General features: G+C 43.1%; 1 protein-coding gene across 3 annotated transcripts in view; it reads right to left on the reverse strand.

Annotated features, from left to right (window-relative positions):
* Window positions 1-12,979, reverse strand: part of PI4KA (phosphatidylinositol 4-kinase alpha) — a 102,810-nt gene extending 89,831 nt beyond the window's left edge. For 2 of the 3 annotated variants that reach the window (XM_036993285.2, XM_036993288.2), the window contains exon 1: window positions 12,760-12,978. In XM_036993285.2, coding sequence (XP_036849180.2) covers window positions 12,760-12,918 — 159 coding nt within the window. In that variant the 5' untranslated portion in view covers window positions 12,919-12,978. Of the gene's footprint in view, window positions 1-12,759 lie in introns of all 3 variants that reach the window. The other variant, XM_036993287.2, reaches the window with a different exon arrangement.
* Between the last annotated feature and the right edge of the window lie 121 nt (window positions 12,980-13,100).

The raw sequence follows: 13,100 nt of genomic DNA on the forward strand, positions 1-13,100 counted from the left end.
GAAACTGGGACTTCTGTGAGGAAAATATTTGCAGACGTGAACCTGAGTCCTACAGAGGCCGTCGCACATCAGGTCGGGAGAGCCAGTCTCCAAATAACTGCTAACACTGTTGAGCACTTATCACGTGCCAGGGGCTGCCTTGTATTACCTCATCTAATCCTCACAGCCACACACTGGGTAAACATTATAATCCCCACAACACACAGGGAAGACATTACTTATTCTCCCCATTCTACAGATGAAAAATCTGAGACACAGAGAGGTCAAAATCCTAATGAAGAATAAAGCTTTAAGACTATACTTTTAAAACTAAAAAGATAGGATAACATTAAATGATTTCTTTTGGAATTTTATGACAAACAAGCTGTTTGTTTTTAGTGGGGGGAAAGGGGTAGAGCCTGTCACTACAAAAGGTCATTAAGTCTGACCTGACAGAGATGGCTAGGGCTACTCCCATTTACAAAAGCATCCAGACGGGCACAAGGCATCAATTTTAGGAGGTCAATAAGCAATGGACGACAGAGACGAGAAGCAAGAAAAATAACTTACTAAAGAACTTACAAAAATACCTTGCTGAGAACTCTTAACATACTTTAACCCAAGACTATTAAGAGAGACCACAAGGTGAACTTAGACTGCCAAGGTAAGGGAATGCCAGGCTCAGAAGAAAATAAGATGCCCTCACAAGTCTGGATGACTGGGCATAAAACTGAAGAGGAGAATGAAACATTAACAGTGGGTGTAGGTAAGGAATTTAGGTCAGAGTAAAGCTATAATAATAGAAGTATAAGCTGGTTAATTAAGCAATCTTTTAAAAGAATACAACTTTTGTTATCTGAAACCTCTGGGAATAGTCTTTCTGGAGAAACAAAATTCCCAGAGAACTAAAGATTAAGCTTTAAGTATTAGTGGTAGTTTTTTGTTAAATCCATTTTTAAACTGTCTTTCTCAAATGTTCATTCAGTCCCCTTAAAGAACACTGAACATAAGTTAACATTTTCTAAGTGACTGAGAGCTATCATGATAAACGAAGGTGATTGTGACATGATGTATCTGGAGCTGCAGACGCACATGGAATCGAATCTGCTCCTACAAGTAGCCCGGGATGGGGGTTCACTAAAGATGCTCTCTTGGTCATCTGCAGATGGCTGTGGACCAATTAACATGGCTTTCTACAAGATTAAACACAGGTAGCACTACGTGCATCTTTAAGCACCACCAATGAGTCACCGTTTCTTGAGCCCTGCTCACGTGCCCGGCGGGGTACAGCACATACAGCATGGCTCTGATTGCTGGCACATCGTGTCAACGGGCAAACTCCAATGATCAGAGCTGGGAGGTTCTGATTTTCAGCCCAGCTCTGCCACTTCTTACCTAAGTGACCCTAGATAAGTGACAAAACCTACCTGAACATCTCTGCCTTGGTATTTCCTTGTCTACAACACGTACAAAACACCAAGCATGTGTATATACAGAAACATACAGAATCTTACTTGTGTTTTAAAACTAAACCAATGTTGGCAAGTCAGCTCCCTCAAGCCTCACTTTTCTCATGTATAAAAGGATGACTAGATAGGTTTTCTGCAATGTCTGCTCTAGCAATAAAATCCTGTGATCCAAGAACTTCTACCTTCAGCCACAAGGGAACAAACAGGACCTGGACTTATTTTCCTGCCAAAAGACAACTAGGAAAATGGACAAATACATGAAACCACTGGTTTCACATACCGGACAAGCAGCACAGGATTATAGTACTTGAGAGAAAGGAAGCAAAGTGAGCACTGTGGTGCCCTAGTTTTCTGCCAGAGCACATACCCCAGACCACAAAACAGGGAAGGGATCCCAAACAGAGGAGGCAGAAATGGGGGTGCAGAAAGTCTAAGGCAGCTGGAGATTCTGAAGAAGAGAGAACTAAACAAAAAAAGCTCCAGACCACAACAGAGTTCCTTTGGGTCTTCGATGAATACTAAAACACACCAGGACAGGGTGACAGTCCTTGAAGTTGGGCAGAGAACAACCAGGGAATGATGAGCGGATGGTTACCAGAGCCTTCACTGAACTGAGAGGAGTCTGAGCTACTCCCAGCCAGGGCAGGAAGCCCTCCAAGCCTTCAGTAGAGTCCAAAGAAGGGCCACTCCTTAGGAATGGAGTTAAACTGTCCCTGCAGCAAAAGCTATTTTTAGACCTGCCCTAACAAAGTATAAAAATTAGCTTTGCAATAGACACAGGAAAAGCATTTGAAAAATTCAACATCCCATCACAAAAGAAACACTCAACAAACTAGGAACAGAAAGGAATTTCCTCAACTTGATAAAGATAATCTATGAAAATCCCACAGTTTACATGACATTCAATGCTAAAAGACTGAAAGCTGCCATTCCAAAATCAGGAACCAGAAAGAATGTCCACTCTCACCACTTCTATTCGCTATTGTACTAGACGTTCTAGCTAGGGCAATCAGACAAGAAAATGAAATAAAAGATATCCAGATTGAAAAGGAGGAAGTAAAACTCTATTTGCAGATGACAATCTTGTATATAGAGAAACCTAAAGAATCCATTTTAAAAGTATTAGAATTAAAAAACAAGTTCAGGAAGGTAGAATACAAGTTCAATACACAAAAAATCAACTATAATTAGAATTTCAGATTTACAAGATTTGAAAGAGTTCTTAAGCTGTATTGCAGTGATGGTAGTAAAACATTATGAATGTATTTAATCCTACTGAACCATACACGTAAAAACGGTTAATATGGCAAATTTCATGTTACATGTATTTTACCACAATAAAAGAAATTGGGGGGATCAACTATATTTCTATACAGTAGCAATTAACAAACTGAAAATTCATTAAGAAAACTGTCCACAGTGAATTTTATGTTATGTGAATTTTACCTCAATTTTAAAAAATTCTATTTATAGTAACATCAAAAGAACACACTACTTAGGAATAAATTTGACAAAGGGAAATGTAAGACACTCAAAAAACAAAACATTGTTAAAAGAGAAGATCTAATTAAATGGAAAGGCATCCTATGTTCATGACTAAGACAGTAGTACTGTTCAGATGGCAACACACTCCAAATTAACCTAAAGATTCAACACAATCTCTATCAAAATCCCAGGTGAATTTGTGGCAGATATTCAGAAGCTGATCTGATCCTAAACTTCACGGAGAAATTCAAGAGACCTAGAATAACCAAAACAATCCTGAAATGCAAGAACAAAGTTGGAGGTCTCATTCCTCCCAGTTTCAAAATTTACCACAAAAAACTCTAAGAATTAAGAGTGTTCTGGGATAAGGAGAGAGAAGAGAAACCAAAGCTAAAATGAAAAGACCTGTCAACCTAGAATTCTACAGTGAACAGTAATATTGTTCACAAATTTTCAGACTAACAAAGCTAAGAGAATTCATCACATTAACAGACCTGAACCATAAGAAAATTTAAATGATACCAGGTATAAATAGGAATCCACAAAAAGAAATGGAGAAGTGGAAATAGTGGGTATGTAAACTAAAAATAGAAATAACCATGTGACCCAGGAATTCCACTCACTCTTAGGAATTTACCCAAAGAAAACAAGATCCCTGATTCAAAAGACACATGCACCCCTATGTTTATGGCAGCACTATTTACAATAGCCAAGATATGGAAGCAACCTAAGTGTCCATCAACAGATGAATGGATAAAGAAGTACATATACACAATGAAATATTATTCAGCCATAAGAAAAAAAACAAACCCTACCATTTGCAACAACATGGATGGAGCTAGAGGGTATTATGCTCAGTGAAATAAGCCAGGCAGAGAAAGACACATACCAAATGATTTCCCTCATTTGTGGAGTACAACAACGAAGCAAAACTGAAGGAACAGAACAACAGCAGACTCACAGACTCCAAGAAGGGACTACAGGTTACCAAAGGGAAGGAGGAGGGGAGGGTGGGTTGGGAGGGAGGGAGAAGGGGACTGAAAAGTATTATGATTAGTACACATGGCGTGTGTGGGGATCATGGGGAAGACAGTGTAGCACAGAGAAGACAACTAATGACTGTGGCATCTTACTGCACTGATGGACAGTGACTGCAATGGGGTATGGGGGGGACTCAACAATATGGGTAAATGTAGTAACCACATTGTTTTTCATGTGAAACCTTCATAAGAGTGTATATCAATGACCCCTTAATTTAAAAAAAAGAAAAGAAAAAAAAAAGGCCTAAAATCCTATAATCTTCTAACCACATAATTATAAGTCCCCCCAAAAGATTTAACACACTACTTTCCTAAGTGAGAAAGACACCTAAGAAAACAATCATTCACATTCATACTAAATGTAATATTTGTAAACTTATTTATTTAAAGTGGTCTTAAAATATTTCCATTTTTATGCTAATTGTAATTGAGATTTTATTTTACTTATTATTAATACTTTAAATTCTTCACCAATCCCCTAAAGGCCATTAAAGCTATTAAGTTGCTTTTAGGATAAAGTCAACAATTATTTTCACAATCTGCCTGGATGATCAAGCTCTGCCCACTCCCCCAACCTATTTTTGTGTCCCCCTAGCCCCCTAAGCGGCAACCACTGTGACCTTCTTTAAGATCATCAAATGAACCAAAATGTTCCTACCTCTGCACCTTTGCAAAAGCTGTACCCTCCGCTAGGAATATTCTTTTGTACATACTCCACTGACTAACTCCTATTCATCCTTTAGCTCTATTTAAAGTCTTCATTGATCCCCATATAAATCAGGACCCTATTTGACTTCTGCCCACATCATTTACCTTTCTTTAAAATGAGATAAAATTCATGTAAAACCAACACTATTTACTTTTGTTTCTTGGCACTTGTCACCATTTTAAATTACATTTACTTGTAGTTTTTTTGTTTAATGCTTATCTGTCTCTCTCTCTCTCCATGATAAACTTCAGGATAGCAAGACCATGTCTATTCATTCATCCCTCTAATGGGCCCCTCCAAGGCCTAGCACAGTGCCTGGCTCACAGCAAGCATTCAAAGATTTATGCTATGAATGAATTAATGTATGTCACCAACCTCTTGCTTTCATAATGGTATATAGCTTTGCTGTCCTGCATCCAGTCTTCTAACCACAGAAATATTCACCAGCTCTAAGAAGAGAATGGCATTGGCAGCAGAGAGAGAGCCTCAGAACTCAATTAATAAATGCAAGTGAGACCTGAGGATTTTTGCCTGAACCCAGTATTTATGTATCAGATTATCACATGAATGAAAGTATTCTGGCTGGCCTGGCAATGCTCATTAAAGGGCAAACTTTTTTCCAAAATGCCAAGATACATGAAAGAAGCAAATATAAAAACAAATAAATGTGAAAATAAGTAATCAGGAAAATACATTTCAGCAATCAAATCAATGATGGGAACTGCTGCTGAGGGAAGGGAATAGAGGCACTGCAAACTACACAGACAGCAGAAAAGAGAATCTGCAATAAGGAGTCAGAAATAGAACATTTCTGCCCTCTGGGGGAACAACAGCTAGTGAGTGACACATCCGTTCTGAGCCTTCCTAAGGGCATCGATCTAAACAATGCAGCCACACAGTCTTCCGGACGCTCACCGCTCTCAGGCCCCGAAACGTTCAAGTGCTCCACGCTCTGAGTCTGGGACTACATACGCAGCTGCCTGCTTTCTTCTACAGTCTCCTCTCCACTCCTCCCCTTAAATACACTGTGCTTCTGCAGAGCCCGATTACCTGCTGCTCCTCATTCTCCTCCAGGCTTCACTCTCTGTTCTCTCCATCTGAAAGGACCTTCCCTTGCCAGCCACTCTTGGCATTTACAAATGCCATCTCCACCACTTCCAAGCCTTCCTATTTAAAAATCTCAGCTGAAAGAAACCTCTTCACTAGTGCCCACTTTTGTACCTTCTATTACATTTTCACATACCTGTCAACAGCCACAGAGAAAAGGTTTGGGGGTCTGAGAAAAAATTACCTGCACGTCCCATCCCCGCTCCAGCAAACAGCAAAATAGCTAAATACCTTCCCAGGGGATTTTTACTGACAAGCCATATAGTTACCACTGGCTCCCTTATGGGCAGACAACTGCCGGCCCTGCACCTGTCACTGCTGCTGCTTATCTGTAAGTTAGCTGTAAGGTCGGGACTGTGTGCACACCTCATAGACCCAAGTGTTAAAAATAAACTACCCAGAGGTGGCACAGCTAGGAGTTAGCATTCAAGCAACAGGACTGCAAAGTATGAAGAGAATGCTGAACTCAAGTTTCCACACAGCACAAAACAAGAACACAACAATATCAAACAATCATTTCTGCCTTGTGGGGTCTTCTGGTTGTTTAATTCATAGTTTAACATAACTGACCAATGGTTAAATATCTTTACCCCCAATGGAATCAGAAGAATAAGGTGCCTTTTTATGCTTACTGAGTTGGCAGTAAAAAATAAATAAAATTCAACACTGGTAAAGCTACATGTAAATATGTACAAGGTGTCTCGCTGACGCTATTATAACTAAGCACAGTCATTTGAAAACAGTTGGGCAGTAAACATCAAGACCCATCTACAATTTAACAAACAAGGATGTAATTCAGAAAAGACAAAATAATAGGTGTTTTACAAAACAAGCATGCTGTTTTACAAGGGAAAAACTAGAAAGTCTAAACAGAAAAATATTTAAGTAAATTAAAATAATAAACATGGCCTATTTTTGGAAAAGGCTATAAAATGAATATAGCTATATATGGTTAAAGATATTCATATATTGACGTCCTAAGCCGCAGGTACCTCAGAATGTAACTCTATTTGGACATAAGATCTTTGAAGAGGTGATTAAGTTAATGCAAGATGATCAGGGTGGGCCAGTCCTATCAGTCTGACTGGTGTTCGTATAAGAAGAAATCAGGACACAGACAGGCCAGAGTGAAGACCATGGGAAGACACGGGTCTTCAGGGAGAAGACACCCACCTACAAGCCAGAGAGGGGGGCTTGAAAACAAACCAACACTCGTGACACCTTCATCTTGGACTTCCAGACCCCAGAATTGTGAGAAAATAAATTTCTATTGTTTAAGCCACTACATACTTTGTTATGGCAGCCCTAGCAAACTAATAGTTAATGTGGCGTGATTACAGGCAAAGATTTTTTCTTCTTCCAATTTCTTAAAACCTTTTAGAGTTGATTTAACAGCAACGGTTCTAGCAACATGAATACCCTCTGCCAAACGCTCATCACCTCTCCTCTCGCTCTACTGATGGCTCTTTTTCATATGGCCTCACAAAAGAAAAGGAGCACGCACGGGCAATGTTCAGCTTCATGATGCTGAGAAAATGCAAACACCTCATTGTGGTTTGATTTGCACTTTCCTGATGGTCGGTGATGAGGAACATCTTTTCATGTACACTGTTCATAGTGATGTAAACTGGTCCAGCCACTATGGAAAGCAGTATGGAGGTTCCTCAAAAAACTAAAAATAGAAATACCGTAGGACACAATTTGACTTCTGGGAATTTACCTGAAAAAGACAAAATCTCTGATTCAAAAAGATAAATGCACCCCTATGTTTACTGCTGCATTATTTACAGTAGCCAAGATATGGAAGCAACCAAAGTGTCCATCAGCAGATGAACGGATAAAGATGTGGTACATATACACAATGGAATATCACTCAGCCATAAAAAAAAAGGAAATCTTTTGCAACAACGTGGATTGAACTAAAGGGTATTATGCTAAATGAAATAAGCCAGATGGAGAAAGACAAATGCCATATGATTTCACTTATATGTGGAATCTAAAAACAGAGACAGACTCAGACACTGAGAATAGATTGCTGGTTACCATGGGGAAGGGGCCGGGATGGGTGGGTGAAATAGGTGAAGGGGACAGGTGAAGGCAAAGCAGGCAGCATACCTACCTTCCCTTCCATTCCATTAGCTAACTGTCGTCAGTCTGATGTTTAAAGGGCACTGCGGTGTTAGGGATAGGCCAGAACATCACTGGGGGACAGATGTGCTCCAGAAGATGAGCTGCTTAACTCGGATCTATAATTAGGGCATTGGGCTTTCTGGAGTTCGTGGCTGAACAGTCTGTCCTTCAAAGTGGTCTGCCATGGAGTAAAAATGGTGTTGGCCTTTATAAAAAAATTGTAGTTGCTACACGATGGTATATAGGTTTCACGTATACAACACAGTGATTCAATAGTTATCTACGTTATTAAATGCTCACCCCAACTAGTGTATTTACTATCAGTTAACGTAGAAAGATACTACAGTATTATTGACTATGTACTCTATGCTGTACTTTAATCTCCATGACCTTGAGATTCTGGCATTCTAACTGAACAAAAGAGAAAGGAAATTTTAAGACATGGGGAAGGACTCTGATCAAAGCCTCCTGAGGTGGGAACTGGAATGGAGGGGCAAGGTATGCTGTCTCCTCTGCAGCTCTTCCCAGAATCCTCCATGTCCCAGGGTTTGGGGACCATTAGTATGGCACAGGCCAGATGGGGAGAGGCAGGAACAGGTCACCTGATTTCATGGATACAGAGGAGAATAACCAGGCAAAACCAGGAAGAGATTTGGCTTGGGACAGCTCAGCAACATTCTGAAGACAGGCAAAAAGCAGGAAAGTAGGGCAAGAACAGGCAGGCAGGCAGAAATCAGACAGAGGGAGTCTGGTCGTCGACCGTACATGGGATCCCATGTAGGCAGGACTCTTTCTTTCTTCTCTACTTTTCTCCTCTTAACTTTCTCCCAGAGAGAAAGGGAAGAGGATTGAGCAGAACATGGTCCAGAGGGACTCACAGAGAGTATCCTCAGAGGTGGGCTGTAACCCTCAGGGCTGGGACTCCAGGCTTGGGAGCAGCCTAGCAGGAGAAGGTCAACGCTCAGACAAGGATGAGAGAACAGATGCCCATGGGCCTTGGGTTTGGCCTACCTGAACACAGCAGGAGCCTGGTCACCAGACCTGGGATACGAGGGTAGACGGGGGACTTGAGGCCAGTCTGACCTGTTGCTGGTCACCTGAGCAACCAAACTAGGATGGTTTCTTATTTAGCTGGCCTACCTGGCATGCACCAGGTAACAGTAGGTGCTCAATAAACATTTTCTGATTGAAAGAATGAATGAAGTAGTTGAAGAAAAAGTAAGATCCTGAGTAGCAGCAGGCTTGGTTTCACAGGATGAGATTACAGTGGGTGAATGGAGTAAACACAACTGTGGCATGCAGAGGGGCAAAGACAGGGAACACTGTGCCATTAATGTGCCCGAAGTGCCACTAAAGGCGTGTCAGGGCTGCCTGAGTTACCAGGGTCCGAGCTGTCAGCTCTAGTTCAGAAAACTTAGCTTCCTCAGATCTACACTGTCTGGACCAAGCCCCACTCAGTCCTCTGCCTTCTCTCTGGGAAAAAAAGGAGAGAGAAAAATAGAAACAAAGAAATGAGAGAGAGACGAAGGTTTTTCAACCCTCTCTCTCCCCTTAGGTCTCTATCTTCAATATTCCAAGCGGGTACTCAGAAATCCATTTAGTCTAAAGAACCTCAAGGATCTTTCCTTAGGAATGCTGAGGACTTCTTGTCAAATGTTTAAAGTCGGGGAATGCAGTAAACAGACTTAAATTACAAGACTAAATAGTAACAATGATCCCTAGCTGAATCAAGTGTCAAGATCCTACATGAGGTTAAGAGGAATTCACATATATTTGATGGACAGAAGTCTCCTCTAAGAAAGACGTTTCAGGGTCCCCAAGACCAGCCACATGTACATAGCTGTACTCACAGCTAAGATGTATTATGGTTTAAGGATATCAGCAGGGGAAAAAAAAGCGGAGAATGTGGAGAAACCCGTGCTGGGGCCTCCTCAGGTTCTCCCCCTCCTGTGAGGGTAAACCCTGAGCATGCTCCGCTGTACAGCAGTGAACAATGCAGCAGCATGTGTGATGTGTGCGTGCAGGGAAGTCCACTAAACACAGCAATCAAGCCTTTTATTGGGTGCTGGTCATGTAGGCACTGTCTGCCTAGCAACCATCAAAACTCCAGATTCCTCAGCCATAAAAAAAGAATGAAATCTTGCCTTTTACGACAACATGAATGGACCTACAGAGTATTATGCCAAGTGAAATAAGTCAGAGAAAGACAAGTACCATATGATTTCAGTTACATGTGGAATCTAAAAAACAAATGAACAAATAAATAACTCAGAAACAGATTCATAAATAGAACAAATTGGTGGTTTGGGGGCAGGCAAAATAGGTGAGGGGAATAATCAGGTATAAACTTCCATAATAAAAATAAGTCATGGAGATAAAAGTTACAGCATGGGGGATATAGTCAGTAATACTGTAATAACTTGGTATGGTGACAGATGGTAGCTATCCTCATTATGGTGAGCATTTTGTAACATGTAAATGTGGAATCACTATGTTACACACCTGAAATTATGTCAATTACAGTTCAATTTTTTTTTTAAATTCCAGATTCCTGGAAGGAAAGCAGGTACTCAACATATATCATTTTGTTTGTACAAAGAGTCACCCAATGAACCCCCTCATCAGTTAGGGAATGGAGGGAACAGTTCAAGGGCCAAGTTCCCAGGCGCCAGCCAAAGGCCACCCTTGCAAACAAGCCCTCCTTTTAGACAGCAGCCTCAGGCTTACTCTGTTAACCTTTTCTAAAGTGATTTGTAAACGTTGCCAATGAGAAAGAAATACCTCCCAATGTAAGGGATGGTATTAGGGAGCTGCCAACCTAAAAGCTCTATTAATTAATTAATACTGTAATGTTGACAACAAAAGCAGTTACGGTAAGACACAAAGCTAACAATGTTGCAAGATTGGAATGTTCTTATGATTAGTGAAGAAGGTGAGTTGTGCCCTCAAGGTGCATTTTGCAGAGTCACTGAGTGGGAAAGGTGCTTCCACTGTTAATAACTACACAACCATCTTTCTTAAAGATCATGCAACTCCCTGCACTCTGTTCTCTGAGACAGGCAAGCAAACTTCAGATATACTTTTGGTCTTCCTACTAAGAAGAGAACGTGCTGACTAGCTGGCACGGCTCTGACTCAATAAACCAGCACTGTGGCCCACGAGTCAGGCTCATCCAAAGGCACCATTCGCGCCATTTTTGTTGATCTTCATAATATGCTCATCAAGTGCTATCCTTGTATTTTGCAGGAGAAAGAGGATCAGACTGGGGGACTGGCTTGCCCACGGTCACACTGATGCAAGCAAATGATACAGGATTTAAATTCAGATGGTCCTATCTCTACAACTCATATTCTTTCCTTTCTATTGTATTCCTCCTTTAACTAGAAGTCAGGTTGGCATCAGTCTCCCAGGCCCTGCTCACCCTGCAGATAAATAATAAAATCCAGTTTCAGAACCTACAAAGCCAATCACCAGAGGCACAAAACTACTCCCACCTGCAGCAGGAGGTCTCCAGGCACCATTGCTCTTCTCCTCCTTCAGGGCAATGTTCTCTTTCCATCTGCCTAAAAGCTGTGCGGAAAAGTAATCCCACCCCTTCAGTGCTAACACACTGTACTGTTGACCCTTGAACAACACAGATCCTTTCCTATGCAGATTTTTTCAATAAATAAATTGGAAAAATCTTTGAAAATTTGCAACAGTTTTAAAAAATATTTTCTCTAGCCTACTTTAAGAATACCATATATTATCCATATGACAAAGGATGTGATAATCAACCGTCTACGTTATCAGTAAGGCTTCCGGTCAACACAGTAAGCTATTAGTAGTTAAGTGTTTGGGGAGTCAGAAGTTATATGCAGATTTTGACCACTTGGGGATCAGCACCCCTATCCGCCTGTTGTTCAAGGGTCACCTATAGTGAGTTTCATCACACATGGGTGGGGGGAGAAAGCTGACATTCACCGCACAACACCCTTGGGAGGCACTTTATGCTTGAATTCACTTAATCCTCGAGAACCCTTCACTTCACAGTTAAGCAAACGGGCCCTGAGAGTTGAAATAACTGCCCAAGACGATACGTAGTGACGGTGCAGGGACCAAACTTAGGTCTGACTCTAAAATCTGTGTGCTTTCTACCATTAGGCACGTCTTTGAATTTCTCCCAAGACAAGGATTCCCCAGGCCTGAGTCCTCCTCTCTCCTCTGTACATATTCTGAGTTCAATTCTCTGCCCACCGCCAGTTCACTCCCCTTCTCCGCCACAGTCCCTTTTTCAAAAACAATCTTTTACCCGGTCTAACGCCCCCTCTCGTCTCACAGAACAATGTGCAGCAGATCTGCATTTTCACAAAGCTCTTTCAGATACACTGTTTCATTTGCCCTTCACAGTCCCGTGAAGGAGGCAAGCAGGCAAAAGCACCCCCATTTCACAAGAAAGGCATCTTCCCAAGGTCACGGAATAAAAAGCAGGGGAGGTCGGAAAGAGAGCCCCAGCTTCTGGCCCTGATCCTTGGCTCTTCCTGCTGCTCCTCACTGCGGGTCATCGCCGGCCCAGCGATGTCACGGGTCACCCCTGCGGCTCAAGCCCCACGTCCCTCCCACGCCCACCCGTCCGAGCGTCCCCACCTGCCCCCCCCACTCCTCCCACGACCCCCCCCACCAGCCCCTCCGCCCACGGGCCCCCTCCCCGCAGCTCCCTCCGCTCCTGAGCCCCCTCCGGTCACGGGCACCTCGAGACCCTCAATCCCGCCTCCCACAGGCCGCCCCCCAACCCGCCTCCCTGTTCCCGCCGCCCCAGGCCCCTCCTCCGGTCAGCCCGCTGCCCAGCGGCCGAGCCTACCTTCTCCAAGGATGCCGGTCTCTGCACGGCGAGGGAGCGGGCCAGTGACAAGACCGTGTTGAAATAGAAACCCCGCGCGGCGCTGGAGCCGGAGCCGCCACCGGAGCCGCCGCCGGAGCCGCCGCAGCCGCCGCCTCCCCGGGCCGCGGCAGCCGCCATCGTCGAGCGCGCCGCTGCGCAGCCCGCAGGGTTGCCGCACCGGCCAGCGCGCCCGGAGCCCACGGCGCAGGCGCGGCCGCATCCGGCTTCCCCGCCACGTGACCTCCCTGTTGCTGACACCCGGCGGGGCGGGGCTGCGGGGCGGTTCCACCGCTGGAGGGAGAGGAAAAGCCGTGCGTGGG

The sequence above is a fragment of the Manis javanica genome, chromosome 15 (genome assembly GCF_040802235.1).
Source record: "Manis javanica isolate MJ-LG chromosome 15, MJ_LKY, whole genome shotgun sequence".
In the NCBI taxonomy this organism is placed as follows: domain Eukaryota; kingdom Metazoa; phylum Chordata; class Mammalia; order Pholidota; family Manidae; genus Manis; species Manis javanica.